Source organism: Gossypium raimondii, chromosome 7 (assembly GCF_025698545.1).
Source record: "Gossypium raimondii isolate GPD5lz chromosome 7, ASM2569854v1, whole genome shotgun sequence".
Classification (NCBI taxonomy): domain Eukaryota; kingdom Viridiplantae; phylum Streptophyta; class Magnoliopsida; order Malvales; family Malvaceae; genus Gossypium; species Gossypium raimondii.
The window spans coordinates 33,403,737-33,421,644 of record NC_068571.1 but is presented as its reverse complement, the minus strand read 5'-3'; the positions used below and the strand labels follow the sequence as shown (position 1 = coordinate 33,421,644).

At 30.5% G+C, this 17,908-nt stretch overlaps 1 protein-coding gene across 2 annotated transcripts; it reads left to right on the top strand.

Moving 5' to 3' along the window:
- Positions 1–5,845: 5,845 nt before the first annotated feature.
- On the top strand, positions 5,846–16,657 carry LOC105795127 (pleiotropic drug resistance protein 3). 2 transcript variants are annotated; one of them, XM_012624618.2, is made up of 23 exons: positions 5,846–6,206; positions 9,648–9,774; positions 10,019–10,104; positions 10,196–10,280; positions 10,362–10,521; positions 10,614–10,690; positions 10,784–10,837; positions 10,960–11,050; positions 11,500–11,801; positions 11,878–12,159; positions 12,251–12,564; positions 12,640–12,800; positions 12,890–12,993; positions 13,091–13,244; positions 13,356–13,558; positions 13,642–13,971; positions 14,139–14,429; positions 14,597–14,680; positions 14,776–14,909; positions 15,067–15,294; positions 15,609–15,780; positions 15,858–16,112; positions 16,297–16,657. In XM_012624618.2, exons 1-23 carry the CDS (start codon positions 5,926–5,928, stop codon positions 16,561–16,563), a joined length of 4,242 nt encoding a protein of 1,413 aa, XP_012480072.1. In that variant the 5' UTR covers positions 5,846–5,925; the 3' UTR covers positions 16,564–16,657. The 2 variants fall into 2 exon arrangements, 1 of the variants encoding a protein (XP_012480072.1); XR_008197635.1 differs by lacking the exons at positions 15,609–15,780; positions 15,858–16,112; positions 16,297–16,657 and having other exon boundaries at positions 14,597–14,657; positions 15,067–15,214.
- The last annotated feature ends 1,251 nt before the right edge of the window (positions 16,658–17,908 follow it).

Genomic DNA, 17,908 nt, shown 5'->3' with positions numbered 1-17,908 from the left:
ATTATGAATTGTTGGTTGCCTAAATTTTAATATGGATGTTTGTGTAATATGATTAAAGTCGATGTTTGTATTTGCCTATTTGTTTAATTGTATCTAGTTTAAGTTTAAATTGTTATTTATCTTCTACATTATGTGTATCGTCATTTAATCATGTTCCTTTGTAAAAGTCAAATTTTATTTAAGCTTCATAATTGTTATTTCATAATCTTTAAAAAGGGCTTGGCATTCATAGATTATCGAGAAAATCGTGCCCTAACTTACTGGGCTTCGATTCTTCCTGATGAATTTAGGTAACTAAGCGCCCATTTTATTGAAACCCTGCAATTATTAAATGAAGTTCTTAAGATTTCAAAATATTGGATCCTAACTTACTGGATACGACATTTTGTTATCTCCATTTTAAAATAAAGGCAATGTTTGACGTTTAAGAATTTCGAGAAATTGAACCCTAACTTACTGGGTTCGAATTTCTCGATTGACTTAGATAATCAAATAACCTTCTTAAAACACATGATTTTCTAAAAAAAAATGACAAATCTAATTTCGAGGATTGATTGGTTGCACCCTAACTCACTGAGTGTGGCAATTTATTTTTGCGGAATAAGGGTGTCTTATCAATCAATTTAGTTTATTCAAGTTTTCCCACCAAAGGATCGTATTTTAAAATCTTTTCAAAGTTTCAATATTAAGATATCAAATAATCAATTCGGTACCAATTTTGGGCGTTACGAGTATGCTGACCCTTCCTCGCGCGTAACCAACTCCCAAGCTTATTTTCACATATTTCGCAGACCAAATCTATTTTTATGGTGAACCAGTCACACCTCAATAAAAGATCGGTGGCGACTCCCATTTGCATTTTCAAAGTCGATTCCCGTTTTTTCAAATTTTAAAAATGGTTTCGACATCAGATTAAAACCCTGAACTCTCTCTATATATCCTAGTTTTCTCTCATTATTCTCTGTCTCAAAACTCTTTTAAAATCCTTACGTTTTACTGAAAAATATTCCTAAAGCTTTTGAAAATTCAATCAAGACCTCATCAATTGTTCTTTTCCAAATTGTTGAATTTCGAGTCATTAGGTTGTTGAATTTCTATCAAGATCAACCCTAGTAGGTGTTTGTATCAAACCTGAACATGAGGTAGTCGCCTAAGGTCTCGAGCCACTGGTTTTCCAAATTTTACAATTTTGTCACTAATTTTCCAAATTTTATAGTTTTGCCACTGTTATTCCAGATTTTCAGTTCTGCCACTGGTTTTCCAAATTTTACAATTCTACCACTATTATTCCAGATTTTAAAATTTTTCCACTGGTTTTCCAGATTTTACAGTTTTGCCACACTTCTTCAAAAAAGAGTACAATTTTACTATAACCTTTATTATTTTACTCAAATCAATCCTCGATTAGGTTTTTAATGGCATTTAGAGAACTACATTATGTAGTTAGGTCCTTGACTATTATTAGAATGATTATATGAATGAATGAATGAATGAATTTATGATCTTACTTATTTTTTTTATTTTATTGTTTTCTTGATCCATGAATGTTTTTATGATTATCAATGTTATAAATCTTTGAATGAACGTCTCGTATGCATATTTGATTGAACTATTGATTGATGGATTTAATCATGAATGTCATCATTATGAAATGAAATAAAATGTTGAAAGAATTAATGATTGTATGAGTGAATGTAATAAATATTGAATGCATTGCATATGCATGGGGGACGATATGGTAAGGAGGAAGTATATGACAATATAACTGCATTTAATTGTGCGTTGTGTATCCAAAGCAAAAGCAGATTCCATCTGCGTCCGTTTTACTGTGCAAGCACAACCTTCTGACAACTTTCATCTGTGAGTATATTGTGTCTCCACGGCCACTAGCACTCTCCTTCTTGCTTGCCCAAGTTCAAACCACCCCCTTATTTTATTTCATACCTTTTAATTCTTTCAGCCGAAATTTTAGGTAAATTACCCTAAAGTCCTAAAAAGTTTGAAAACCTAGATATTTAATCTCTTTTCGTAATTACCCTAGGATTTTGATTTCTTTTCTATTTCAACTTGAATTCTACCTCTTTTCCCTTTAAATTCTTCTTTTCTTTTCTCCCCCTTTTCTTTTCATCAAATTGGTTATTCCATTACTAAAATTATTTTTTCTCTTGATATCAAATCAATCCCCAATAAATTGATTCTCTACTGATTGTTGAATTCTTCGTTGATAGCCTCCGTAATTCCATCAAGTTCGGTAAGTGCATCTTGATCTTAAGGTTAGTGCCTCAAATTTCATAGAATTTCTATCTGATATTGATCTTTCAAATCAATGAGTTGATCTTTGACGATTCTTGACGAATCTTTCGTTAATATCGTTGAATCTTGATAAATCTTAGCAAATAAACCTTAACCTGTGTACAAATTTCGTTTGAAGGACCCGTTACAGGTGCATCGGACCATATTTGAATGTGAGGGACGTCGCTCGAAATCTTGGAGAAAAGTGTATGTTCTTTTACAAGTGAATCGAGGCAAATATTACCTCGGGATAGAGCCACATGGGCATGTGGACCACACGACCATGGCCCCTTGAAACCCTAGGTTTTTAGATTCTCTCACGGCCTAAGACCTTTCACATAGCTTGCCACATGGTCATGTCTTCCTTGCACCTTGATTTTACAATTCCCACATGGCCTCATCTGTTACACGACCTAGCTACATGGGCGTGTAACACCTCCACACGGTTCAGGACTTCCCACATGGTTTGGTCACGTGGCTGTATGTGCTGTATTTACAAATTTTATTATTTTTTCCCAGAATTTTATGTTTTGTGCATATTAGTTCCTGAATGGTTCCTGAATAGTTTTTAGTATTTTATTTTATTCAATTGAGTCCCTGATAATATAATTAATGTTAGAATCCATGATTTGATTGATTGAATTATTGTTACTATGTAATTATGCATGATATGTGAACAATATGTTTACCTATTGAATATGTATTTGTGATTGTACATACAACATGCCTTATGTTACCATTAAACCAAAACTTAATAAAGCATGACTTTTGCTACTGAGTTGATCTGTTATAAGCGTATTATTTGCTACTGTATTAAACCATCATAAGCATATTGATTGCTACCGTATTTTTCTATTAAAATCATAATTAAATGCTACTGTATTAATTTGTTTTGAGCATGCCATATTGCATTACATAGGGTGAGACGATATGAACGGAGGAAGTGTTAGTAGCTTGTCTGCATCGATTAGTGGTTTATCCACACCGTACTAGCAACTTTAATATGCAAATAAGTTGTGTACCCACAACCTACTAGTAGCTTGTTTGCAAAAACTTTTTATCAAAAACTCTAGTGGTTCATCCATACCGCATTAGCAACTTTTATCTGCACTGAATAGTGGTTTATCCACACCGTATTAGTAGTTCATCTGCAACGTTTAGTGGTTCACCACACTGTGGTGTAAAGGAAGAGGAGTTCTGGGGAACTCCTATTGTGGTGTGTAACGGTGGGGTAGGAACTTTTTCTGATAAATTGAAATTTCCTTGTATTCATAAGACATACACATGGCTATGAACACTGAGATGTTATGTTGATTAGTTTATCTGAATTACTGATATTCTATATTGCTAATTAATTGTGATTTATTTTATGAGTTGATTATTCTGCTTAATTGATCTGCTGCTTGCACTAGTTTTCTTGTGATTGAACTCACGCTGAGCTTAATAGCTCACTCCCCTTTTATTTTCTATCTTTACAGATAACCCACCAGGTTAGGATGCAAACTCGGCATACAGAGTGCTTGGCTTGGCTCAGATCAATTTTTATTAAGTATTTTAAGACTTTCTATTTGAAATTCCAGTTATTTAGAGAATTGTATCGCTTTATTTGAATTGTGGCATGAGACTTCCATTTTGGGATTAGTTAAGCATGCATGATATTCAATTTGAATTTAGGATAACAAGACATGGATTAAGAATTACTTTAGCTTAAACCTATTCTGGTTTCACTTAACTAAAGCTAAAGTCAATTATTACTTCTCCACTGTTAAATTATAATTAAAATCTCGAGTAACAAATAAATTGGCAATAAATGAGGTTTTCAAAAGTAAACTTATGTACATAAGTTTGCAAACTTAAATGGTTTTCTTTTAACTCATAAGTTTTCCGGAAATAGACTTAGTTTTTTTTTCACTAAAAATAAACAAGCGTTTTAAAATGTCTATTTTATAAACCCCGATAGCTTACTGGACCACCTCGGTGACCAATGTAATCTCCCGAATGCAGGTCTAATGTCTAGGCTGAGTTGGGGAGGTTACACTTATACTGGTGTCGCCAATGTCAATGACAGCACCCAAAGAAATAAATTTTTATTCCAAGGGGGCAATCGTTGGGTGATTATGATGGGTGGTGCCGCAAATGGCAACGGTGGCACTGGGGTTTATTGTTCAAAACGGGTCATTTACGTACATGATTTTCAAGGTGGGTCATTTTCGTAAATAACAAAACTTTTAAATTTTTTTTTAGAAAAACCTAAAATATAAGTTCAGATACCAACTAAATATAAAAAAATTCAAACGCCAACTAAATACTTTTAAATAAATTCATGAATCAAATTACATATTAAATTACATATTAACTTTAAAAGGAAAACCGTAAATCTATATTTTTAAAAACGTCATTTAACTCTTAACGAACCTAGCCATAGCTGCCGCCAAAAGGCCATGACATGTAATATATTGTGATAATGAATCGTCATTTATTATTAAGTATAGTTCTTATTTATTTTGATTTAAAATTCATATTTATTTATTGGATATAGATTTATGTATGGAGTATAATTTTTTTATAAAACATTTGATGCATTGATAATATTTAAATTTATACATTATCAAATTAGTTAATAATGCGTTTGTTTTACAAAAATATTTTTATATTTGTTTTATGGAAAACAATTTGGTAAACGTAAAACGACTTATAAGTTAATCGAAAATAAGTTATTTTTCTTATAAATTAACTTACTCTTTTAAAAGTATAAGTTTTTTTCGGAAAAGAGCTCATTTTATAAATAATTTTATTTTTATATAAAAATTAATTTGAATAAAGTCTAATATTATTGTTATAATAAATTTTATTTTAATATTTAAAATGTTAAAAATATGAAAATATTAAAATTAAATATTATAATGTTGAATATTATTAAACATGCATATTTAATTATTTATATTTAATAACATAATAAATTATTAATATAAATTATTTAATATTATATTTTATTTTAATAATATATATTAAAATTTATAAATATATATTTTATTGCATAAAATATGAATATTTTAATTATATAATTATGAGTATTCATTTAAATCATGCTAAGTTTCATTTATTCCTTCCAACTCAAATGTGTCGCCATTTGTTCTCACATATGTAATATATAATTTAAAATAAATTTTAATTAGACATTGTTTATTATTAAACTTATATGTGATATTAATTATTTTAAAATATTATTTTACACAAAAATAAGTCCTTTTGAAAATGATTTATGGAAAATATTTTACACAAAATCATTTAAATATTAGAAAAATTAATAAATTTTGAAAATTAAATCATTTTTAAAAATCATTTTAGAAAAAATATTTTGAATGAAATGAATAATAAATGTCAAGCAATTAATCCATAAATTAAATAAAGGATGATCCAATTGCCCAAACTGGGATATATTTATTGTAATAATTCATAGAAGAAATGGTAAAACCTGCTGCTTTGTCTTTCATGCTGCATAAGTATATATACAAGGTGGTTCACCTTCCAACTACAACATAACAAAACAAATCAAGGATAATATCGATTCGGCACAAACTCTGAACGATAAGGAATACAATTTGTTACAACTTGGCAACAGAGAAGAAGAATATGGGGGAAAATGGCGTGGAAGTAGCTGAGCTGGAGAGACGCATGGATGATGATGAAGAAGTGGAGTTGCAGTGGGCTGCAGTCGAAAGACTACCCACTGTGAAGCGGATGAGAACCTCCTTGTTTGATCAAAAGTTGTTAAACGAGGATTTAGGCATGAAGGTGATTGATGTTACAGGGCTTGGAGCGCTGGAACGCCGTGTTTTTATTGACCATCTTATTACCGTAATCGATAAGGACCATCTCAACCTGTTAAACAGACTGAAAGAAAGAATGGTCAGGCAAGATACTCAACCTTGTCTCTCTCACGTTTCCAAATCAGAAATTTGCTTTTGCTTTTTAAGCAAACATTCGATTTAAGTTTTCTATAACCTTTATTAAAGAGTTGCCTTTTTAGTTGTTTGAAAATTTATTAATTTAATTTAATTTTTTAATACCCTCAATTTTTATCCTTTTTCTTACTCTTTCAACCAAAATTTTAACTTCGGATTTGGATGATATTTGGATTTAAACAAATATTCATGATTTTCATTTATTTTATTTTTCTAATAATAATAAGTTTAAATTTAAATATCTATCATCCAAATATGTTTTTATTACATGTTTGGATTAGGATATTTTGTATCCATTTATCCATTTTAATTTAAAATTAAATTTAAAAATTATGATTTATCATGCAAATTAAAAGATACATTGAGATCCAATAAAAATTACAATATAAAATTTAAAATACAACACATTATAAAATAGAATAAACACAGCACAAATCATATATCTAATATACTACAAGGTTTTTTCTAAAAATAGAAATATAAATATTTATAATTTAAAAATGTTATTTTTAAAATAAAATGTCCTTCATAATATCTATATATATATTTGCAATCAATGGAAAAAAAGGGAAACGTAGAAATGGTTGGAAAGAAAATTATAGAAGCAGAAGATGAAGCTGAGGGCAAAAATTGAAAATGAGAAAAAGAAAATTAGAACAGAGGGAAGAAATAGCTAAACGCTGCTTTTGGAAGGGAGTAGAAAGCAGCCAATTTTAAGAATACACACGTAAAATAATAAGCCTGTAATAGGGTATTACACCCAACCAAACAGATGATTAGGTGAGACCCACAGAATAGGGCTGTAATGGCTATCCATTACACCCAACCAAACATGCTGTAAAAATAAACTAATATTTTTTTTGAGTAGTAGTTTACTATAAAAGGGAAAATGGTTAAGAATTATCTAAAAGTAAGTAATATAAAAAAAAAGAATTAAAGTAAAAATATTAGAATAAATATCATTGGAAATTATGAAAATTGTGCCGCACATCTTAGTTATTTGACATTTTCTTCCAATTAGTCTTACATTCATTTCAAATGAGTCCTTATTGATTCAATTTCATCCTGATTTCGTTCAATTAGATGCTTTTGTTTTAGTTATTTGAATTTTATTTATGTTTGAATATAAATTCTTAATTATATATCATATGGTTCTAATTACTTATTACTTTTTCTTAATAAAAATTAAATGTTTTAAAATTTAAATATAAACTTTAAACCCTTGCATCAATAACTATTTTTCTAACCATTATTATTATATATAAAGGTTAAAATAAAATTACAGAAATTTTATTACATTTTTTATGTATTAACAATTACTTTAATTTTTTTTATTTCTATACGTTTTTCATTAAGTATTTACAAATACTTTGTTACTTAAAAATGTGTTATAATTACCAATAAATTATACTTTACACAAAACAACAAATAATTAATCCAAATAGCAACTTCTATTTCTAATGTAAAAATATTGAAATTTATTTTATTTAAATTTTTTACCATATTACTGATTTTTAACATATTGTTTGATAAACTTCAGTATAAATATAATAAATTTCATTGTTCAAATAAACATTTCACCTATACATCGCACGAGATAAAAATTAGTAATTAAATATTAAAAATATACATAAAGTGAATTATTAAGGCATTAACAAATACAAAAGTTGTGTCATGAAATTGATGAAAATATTATTTGAATTGCATATCGCATTTTAATAATGACTTAAATGATAATTTTGTACATAGTTATATTAATTTTCTTAAATTAATACCTTAACTTTTATTAGAATTGGTACGTTTGTTACCCAAATAACTCCAAACCATTACATCCGTTAAAACAATTCCAACCAATTAAAAGCTATTATGTGCATTTATTTAAGTTTATTATTTCCAAATATATAGGAAAATTTTATAGAAATAAAAATATATAAAATTCAAAAAATATATATACTTATGGAGATTTATTTTATGATATATTAATTATTTAAAATTAAAAACTTTATATAAAAAGTTAAAAGATATATAAATTTAAAAATAAAAAAGTAAAAATTCAAAATAAAATTTAAAATTATAATTTTTTAAAAATTATACAAGTTCATTTTATAATATTTAAACTATATAAAATAAAAAATTATATACAATTATATGAAATTAAAAAATTCAATATATATAAATTTAAAAAATAAAAATATTTAAATTAAAAATTGATCAGGGTTGATCGATTAATGATAGTCAAGAGTAGGGGTGAGAAAAATCAGTTTCGATCCGAAAACTCGATAAAAAATTTAAATTTTGAGTTGAATAGTTCGAGTTATTCGGATTAACTCGAATAAAAAAAATCAAAATTTTCGGTTTAACTCAAATATGAATTACACAATTCGAGTTATTTGAAATTCTGAATAAAAAAAGGTAAAATTATATCGTTTTGATAAATATTTATCTTTTCTAAAGTTAAAAGTCAAAACTATTAAGTTAAAAGGCAAAACTATTTCGTTTTGATAAATGTTTACATATTAAGTTAAAAGGCAAAATCATTATATTATTTATGTAGTTAAATAATCTTGTACTTCGCCTACTAGTTAAATAATCTGTCCATGTAAATGCGACATTGAGTATAAATAATAGGATTCATTAACTCGACTCGACTTGATTTGAAAAAAAAATTCAAATTGAGTTCGGTTGTTAAAATATGATTTGTCAATTCGACTAACTCGAAGTTTTTTGACTCGATTCGACTCGACTCGATCAAATACTCACCCCTAGTCAAGAGGAAGTGCTTCTGTGGCTCTCTATATCACGTGTCTCTATGTATTTAAGCCACATCATTACTGACCATTGTTAACTAACACTTGTGACATATATATTAATTTGGGAATAAAATAGTTTAAGTATCAATTTTAACAAAAGAAAACCAAAATAAGAAAAGATTTATAGTTTTAAGTACCAATTTATCATTTAATCTTTTATTATTTTATGAAAGTAAATTTAAAATTAAGGATGATAAATTATGAAAATAAAATAATTAAAATGTGGGACGACATAAAATAAAATGAATGTGATATAAATGAATTTGACAAAAGATACATAAAAAAAAAAGTCCTATATAAAAATTATAAAGTACATAATATAAAAAGCACAAATATAAACATAATTTTTTTCCCTTTATTCTCTTCATTTCTCCCTTCCTTACCCACCGAGCAGAGACAACAAAATGGTGAAAAAGATGGCACAGGTCAAACTATTAAAGCCTCACATCTATAATATTTGCAATAGTAATTGTGTATCTTATTTTTTATATACAGTTATAGATTTAAAGATTCAGATGCTATCCAAATTATTATTATTATTTTGGAGGTCTAATGATTAAAACTGACATGGAGTCAATAGGGTGGGTTTGGAACTGCCAACAATCGAAGTGAGATTCAAGAATCTGAATGTGGAAGCAGAATGTAAAGTGGTTCATGGAAAGCCCCATATGCCTACTCTTTGGAACACCATCACAAACATTTTCTCTGTAAGTTTTTGACATTGCATATTATAGTTTGACTTTTTAGATTGACTTGTATTGAAGTAGCACTTTTTTTTTTTTTGAAATTCTCATTAATATACCGTACATTTAAGTGTAATATAAGTACAAATGATTATTCATTGTATACCCACGTTTTCTAAACCAACAATGCCAAATTTAAATCCGTTATGCACAATTATTATAATTGATCTAAGGTCCTAGTGATGTGGAGATATTTTATGTTGAGCAGGCTATTAGAAACGTTAATCGATGCGTGTCTCAACCAAACAAGATCAAGATTCTCGACCATGTGAGCGGCATCATAAAGCCGTCCAGGTAAATATCGACGATGTGCCTTTCGGTTTTTTATTCTTCATTTGAAATAATTGGGCAATAACATTGTTCATAAACCTTAATGTTAAATCAGGATGACGCTGTTGCTTGGCCTTCCCGGTTGTGGAAAAACAACTTTTTTGCAGACACTTGCAGGGAAGCATGACCCGTCTCTCAAGGTTCGGTTCTTACTTAGCTAACCAGTTCATGGCTTCAAGGATGCGTGATAGAATGGTTATGATGGGTTTTTTTAAGTTCAGGTCTCAGGGGAAATTTCGTATAATGGTTACAAGTTCAGTGAGTTTGTTCCTCACAAAACGTCGACTTATATAAGTCAATACGACTTGCATTGTTCTGACTTGACTGTAAGAGAGACAATCGACTTCTCAGCACGTTGTCAGGGCATTGGGAACAGAGCAGGTACATGTAAACTGTTTTGTTCTCCATCTTACATTAACAATCAACCCTTCTTACCATTATATTCATCATTTAAATTTGTTTATGATTTGAAGATATTTTGAAAGAACTCAGTAGACGGGAGAAGCTACTTGGGATCATCCCTGAACCTGATATAGACACCTATATGAAGGTAACCAGTTTTACAAGAATATGGTTCAGTTATCTAACACGGTAATGGACCATTTCCATTGTTGCTGTCTTTGACAATAATCTATGGTGGCAGGCAATTTCAGTAGAAGGATTAAAGAGAACACTTCAGACAGACTACATATTAAAGGTTATTCGCATAAACAAATTAAGTGTAGTCCACTTCATTTTGACTTTCATCATAGTTTCCAAGTCTTGCTGCGAATTAAAAGGCTTTTCCCTAAAGATTTTGCTGCCATTTATGATTTTTAGATCTTAGGACTGGATATTTGTGCTGATACAATAGTGGGAGATGCAATGAACCAAGGAATCTCTGGCGGTGAAAAGAAAAGGCTGACGACAGGTTTGTGCTTGTAATCTATACCGGTCGCTGATAAATTTATATAAGTTCACTAACAAAACATATGAAGACTAGATGCTTAAAGGCAGACATTAGTGGTATATCCAAGCAAACTTGTTAGTCAATATATTACTTATAGTAAAATGTTAATTAGTGTAGGGTGATGTACATCGATATATATATCTTCAACAGAAAAGATATTCTATTCAATATAAATATTGAAAACTTTATTCATAATTTTAGTGAAGATTACCATAAGTAACGATTTTAGAAAATGTCCTTATGGCACTTTATTAGCAAAATCCATAAAAGGAAAAAGAAAGTGTGATAAAAGCAAACTCATGAAATATGATCAGCAAAATTACTAGTTAGAAAATTAAATTATTGTGATAATTGCTTCTTTTTTTTTTTTTTGTAATTTGTAATAATTGCTTAATGTTTTCATTTAACAGGGGAAATGATGGTTGGTCCGATCAAATCACTTTTTATGGATGAAATATCAACCGGCTTAGATAGTTCCACCGCCTTTCAAATTGTAACCTGTCTGCAACAATTGGCCCATATAACAGGGGCCACGATTTTAATTTCACTTCTTCAACCAACTCCAGAGATCTTCGAACTCTTTGATGACATTATTCTAATGGCAGAAGGAAAAATTGTATACCAAGGACCTCGGAGTGAAGTTCAAGAGTTCTTTGAATATTGCGGCTTTAGGTGCCCACAACGAAAAGGCCTCGCTGACTTCTTGCAAGAAGTATGTATTTCAAAGTATAAAACATTTGCATTGAATTCTTGAAACATTGTTTTAAAATGGATTTATTCAACAATAGGTACTCTCCGAAAAAGATCAAGCACAATACTGGTTTCATAGGGACCGACCTTATAGTTATTTTTCTACTCACAAATTTATAGCTGCATTCAAGGAGTTTCATGTAGGACAGAGGCTACATGAAGAAATCTACACACCCTTCAACAAAACTGAGAATCACAAGAATGCTTTGTCATTTAACATCCATTCATTGGGAAAATGGGAGTTATTCAAAGCATGTTTGTCTAGGGAATGGCTTCTTACCAAGCGTAACTCGTGTTTGTATGTGCTCAAATCATCACAGGTAGCATGACTATTGATTTATGAATCAATGTGGATATGAAAAATTATTAATAAACATACTTTTACACGCCTTGGGTGGTTTCTTCTTGTAGCTTATTTTTGTGGCATTGGTAGCTGTGTCAATATTTATACGCACTCGAATGAAGATTGATGAGTTCCATGCAAGCAAGTTCATGGCTTGCTTATTTTTTGGTCTTTTGAGACTTCTGACCATTGGAATTCCAGAGTTGGCACTTACTAATTCCAGGCTTGGCATATTCTACAAGCAAAGAGATTTTTACTTCTATCCTTCATGGGCTTATTCGATTCCTTCTGCTATTCTAAAGATTCCATTCTCATTTTTAGATACTTTTCTTTGGACAACTCTTACATATTTTGGGGTTGGCTACAGTCCAGAACCAGAAAGGTTTGGAAATTTTTCTACTGTTATGTTAGAAATATAATTTTCAATAAGTTTTCTAAGTCCATATGTTACTTTTAGGTTCTTCCGTCAGCTTTTTATCCAGTTCCTTCTTCATCAAGTGGCACTCTCAATTTTTCGATTGATTGCTGTTGTATTTCAAACACTATCCGTTGCATCAATTGTTAGTCAATTTACAGTGATGGCAACATTATTATTTAGTGGCTTCATAATACCCCTGTGTAAGGCCAACCTTATTAGCATGAAGAAATTCTAAGTTCAGTTTTTGCAAAGTATTCATGTAATTATAATAGACGTTTCCTCACTGCAGCATCGATGCCTTTTTGGATAAAATGGGGCTTTTGGATCTCCCCTGTCTCATATGCAGAAATAGGAATCTCAGTGAATGAATTTCTGTCTCCTCGGTGGCAAAAGGTAAAAGAAGTAAAACTACCCATGGTTGTATTTAATTAAAGGTCAAAACATCAGCACTTATTATTCCATGTTTTCTGGTCGTGTTGTTCCCTTTCAGCTTTCATCTTCAAATGAGACTTTGGGGCATCAGACTCTACTAAAACGTGGGCTAAACTTTGGTGAACACTTCTACTGGATATCAGTTGCAGCTTTGATGGGAATGTGGTTTCTTGTTAACATTGCATTCACCTTAGCTCTTACTTATTCAAAGCGTAAGTTTGATTTCATGTGGATTCAAGAAAAAAATGATAAAAAAATAAAAATTTGAAGAATTTAATCATTTGTAGTTCTAAGTTATGTTTGAGGAATGATAATTCGTGCAGCACAAAAGACTGGGACATCTCAAGCTATTGTTTCTCATAAAAGGTTCTCTTATCTGAAAAGAAAAGAAGATTTGAGCAATTCCATCCAAGAAAACCAATTGCCTGGTGTTCATGTAGCATCAAAAGTTACGAGTATGGTTTTACCTTTTGTGCCTATAACACTATCATTTGAGAATGTGCATTACTTTGTGGATACTCCCAAGGTAACAAATTGATTTATCAACAGAATCCTTAATATTTTCAATGTAATTAGAAATATTTTCAATTTGTCTTATTTGTTTTCCAGAAATTTAGAGAGAAAGTCTTAAATAAGAAACTACATCTTCTTCAAGATATTTCCGGTGCATTTAGACCTGGAGTTCTTACAGCATTGATGGGTGCCAGTGGAGCTGGCAAGACAACACTGATGGATGTTCTATCTGGAAGAAAAACTGGAGGCTATACTGAAGGGGATATAAGAGTTGGAGGATACCCCAAAGTCCAAGAGACATATGCAAGAGTATCGGGGTACTGTGAGCAAACTGATGTACACTCTCCGCAAATAACAGTAAAGGAATCAGTGATATTCTCAGCTTGGTTACGCCTACCAGCAGAGATTCCTAGGCAGAAAAGATTGGTAAGAGTGCCCAAACTTTATGGAAATCCTCATAAACCAATATGATTTATAACATCAACCATTAAGTCATTTTGCAAGACATCAAACATGAAGTCATTGCAAGACAGAACTTCTCGTCTTACCATGAAAGTTTATCAAAAGGCGTACTTGATTCTGGCATTTAACAGGAATTTGTGTCAGAGGTCCTTCAAATGATTGAGCTTGATGAAATCCAAAATGCTTTAGTTGGCGTCCCTAGTGTTAGTGGCATATCAGCAGAGCAACGCAAACGACTTACTATAGCAGTAGAGCTTGTTTCTAATCCATCAATAATATTTATGGATGAACCCACCTCCTGTTTAGATGCTAGAGCAGCTGCCGTTGTCATGCGAGTGGTGAAGAATATAGTTAATACTAGGAGGACCATTGTATGTACCATTCATCAGCCAAGTATAGACATCTTTGAGGCATTCGACGAGGTAACTAACTGATGCATGCATAAATGTTTTATTTTGTTAAACTCTTGTTCCAAAAGTTGTTCTCAACATATACTTGCTATCTGACAAAGTCATTATGAGGTTATAACTTTGATCCTTCCTGGCTGGCATGATTATTCTATTTCGCATATCATAAATGCATCTTGCAGATTATTTTGATGAAAAGAGGGGGGCAAATAATATATTCCGGAGAACTTGGCCAGAATTCTTGTAAGCTTATCGAATACTTTGGGGTAATCCAAATTAACATCCCGTAGATTCTGGACTCATCCACCAACCAAATCAATAAGAAAAATATATACTAATGCTTTTAAAAAACTTCAAGTAGGGAATACCAGGGGTGCCGAAAATAAAAGACAACTACAATCCAGCGACGTGGATGTTAGAGGTCACAAATCCTTCTTCTGAAGCTGAACTTGGAGTGGATTTTGCCCATATCTACAAAGAATCTCATTTGTATCAGTAAGTTCACCATGATAAGTCAAACCACTTTTTATGACCTTCAAGCTTGACCATAATCGATATGTTTAGGACCTTTGAATCATACAATCACCCCTCAAAATAAAATGCTTAGAAATAATATATTTCCACTACATAATATTGGAAATTTTTTGAGTAGGAGAAACAAAGAGCTAGTTCAAGAGTTGAGAGTTCCAGCACAGGGTTCAAAGGAACTACATTTTTCTACACGCTTTTCACAAAATAGATGGGAACAATTCAAAACATGCCTCTGGAAGCAACATTTGTCTTATTGGAGAAACCCCACATATAACTTGGGGCGCATGATATTAGCCATGGTATCATCTGTGTTATATGGAGCACTTCTTTGGAACAAAGGGCAAAAAGTGTAAGCTACTTGAAAATTTCTCTAAATTTTGGTATTTATATATCTCCTCTCTGTTAAACACTTAAACTCCCCACGAAAGATAATTCAGAAATATACTTCTTTTTTTTTCATCCCTGGATCATCATCATCAAGATTTTCTTTCTACCCCTAAAATATACAACCAAAATCACTGTTACAATGATTTCTTATCACTTATTTTAGTGTTTGAATTTGGTTAAAGAATATGCATAGAGAGTTTATCCAAAAGCTGAGTTATTACTTTTTAAATTTAAGCATATGACATTGTGTTGAAATCATGATCCTCTTTCTTGAAGAGATAATGACCAGGATTTGTTCAACATAATGGGATCAACATATGTTTTTATGGTTTGCATTGGAGCAAGCAACTTGTTTTCGGCTCTTCCAATCATAACTAGTCAGCGGACTATCGAGTACAGAGAACGGTTTGTTGGAATGTACTCGTCTAAAGTACATTCGTTAGCACAGGTCCAAAACTACTCCTACATCCTACTTATTTTGGGTTCCCAATAGGTTGATAAAGAATTTCACTTTTGCAATTGCAGGTCATAATTGAAATACCATATGTTTTCCTTGAAGCAACTTTGTTCTTGATAATTTCATATCCGACAGTCAACTTGTATGGATCAGCTTTCAAAGTATCTTGGTATTGCTATAACATTTTCTGTACTTTGCTCACCTACAAATACATGGGCATGGCCATTGTTTCTTTGTCTCCAACTTACAAAATGGCCTCAGTATTTGGGAGTTACTGGATCATGATTGTGAATTTGTTCTCTGGTTTTCTCATACCACAACCTGTAAGCCTATTTCATATTTTGCTAAACCAAAACTGCAATTCTTTCCCTTTTTTTTTTTTTTTTTTGTCCTTTCAAATATAAGCTCATCTGTTGGCTACATTTTGATATGCAAATAAGAATTTGAAATAGTACAAAGTGAAATTAAGAGGTCTACTTTGAAATATGATGCATTTGACTCTTGCAGGTGTTGCCTAAATGGTGGGTTTGGTTCTATTGGATGGTTCCAACTTCTTGGGCACTGAGAGGTCTCCTTACTTCTCAATATGGAGATATAAATAAGGAAATCATAGCATTTGGAGAACGCAAAACTATCAGTACGTTCTTAGAAAATCACTATGGGTTCAAACATGAGGATCTGCCCCTTACAGCTATTTTACTGTGTGCTTACCCGATTTTCTTTGCCTCTATTTTTACATATTTTATGGCTAAGCTAAACTTCCAAAGGAGGTGAACTGTAAATAACGTCATGCTATTGCTACCTTCTAAATTCCGAGACATCTTTATCTATAAACTCATGTTAAAATAAAGTTGATCTTGCATAAGAATTTGCTCTTCAAGATTTACATAGCAAATTAGCAAACACTAGCCTTTTTCCCATTAAAACACACTTAACCCATATTATCTTGTATTAGCAATAATGTTCATGCCATTAAAGTAAAATCTCAATCAACTACTAACAATGTAGAGGATTCAAATTTATTTATGAGATGTTTATTGAAATTGTTATTTTCTGTTAAATGAAAAATATTTATTTAATAAGTGAACTGTGTTATCTATATACAACAAATAATAGTAAGAATCATTTTACTGTATTTAAATTTATGGTTCAGTATTTGTAACTTAAAATTTTTTATGAAGCGGGAAAATAATTCAAAAGTAATTACACTTGCAATATGCAATATGCAATATGCTCCATATTTGCTTGTAAAAATTCCAAATGAAACTGTGCTACAATCCAACGTTTTGATCTTCTAACACTACATGTGCCCATTGCTTTTGGCGATCACATAACACTTGTCCATTGTTTTGTTTATTATACTACGTTTAAATTTGAGATTTAATTTTTGTAATGTTATGAGTTAGCCTAAATGTTTTATTCTGATTATAATGTTAACATAAATGTTTATGAATTGTTAAATTTTTTTGTTAAACTCAAGTCCATTGTTATTTTTTGTTATATGACTATCAAGTGAGTATCGTTTTAATTTCTAAATGTCATACTAGCAGATTTCACAAAAGAATTTTAATAGTATTAGCAACTGAAACTGAATTTTTAGATTCAAACGTCAAATGACTAAATTCATGAAAATAAAAATAAGAAGATTAAATTCCAAATATACAAAAGAAATATTTAAAGTGTTTTATTCTATAATTTAACCCCACCAAAAGAGATAAAATAATGGTTACAAAGATACCTCTCCTACCGTCACTAAGCAAGAACCTTAGACCCATACAGAAAGTTAGGTTTCTAGCTATTTTAATTATATTTCAAAATACTTGTTTTCAAAAGTTAATTTTCAGAATGCTTTGTTTTATTATTATTAAACTTTGATATTTATGGGTATCCACGGTAGAATTTAGATTTGAATTACAAAATAACCGTAAAACTATTTAAAAACGTAAATACATGATAAATAATTAAATATGTTGTAATCAATTTATTAAGTTATTTTAAATTTGACAAATCCATATACTATAATAAATCTCAATTTGTGAAGTTTTACTAGTCAAGTTGTTTGAGTTTGGCGGTTTTTTTTGGTGAAAAGAGACCTAATAAAATTAAATTACATGAAATA

Bases quoted from the DNA above. Each gene is read 5' to 3' on its own strand.
- LOC105795127 (XM_012624618.2), top strand. From the start codon at position 5,926: ATGGGGGAAAATGGCGTGGAAGTAGCTGAGCTGGAGAGACGCATGGAT. The intron at 11,051-11,499 runs GTTTGTGCTTGT...TTCATTTAACAG, and splicing joins AAAGAAAAGGCTGACGACAG to GGGAAATGATGGTTGGTCCG. The intron at 14,910-15,066 runs GTAAGTTCACCA...TTTTTTGAGTAG, and splicing joins AAAGAATCTCATTTGTATCA to GAGAAACAAAGAGCTAGTTC.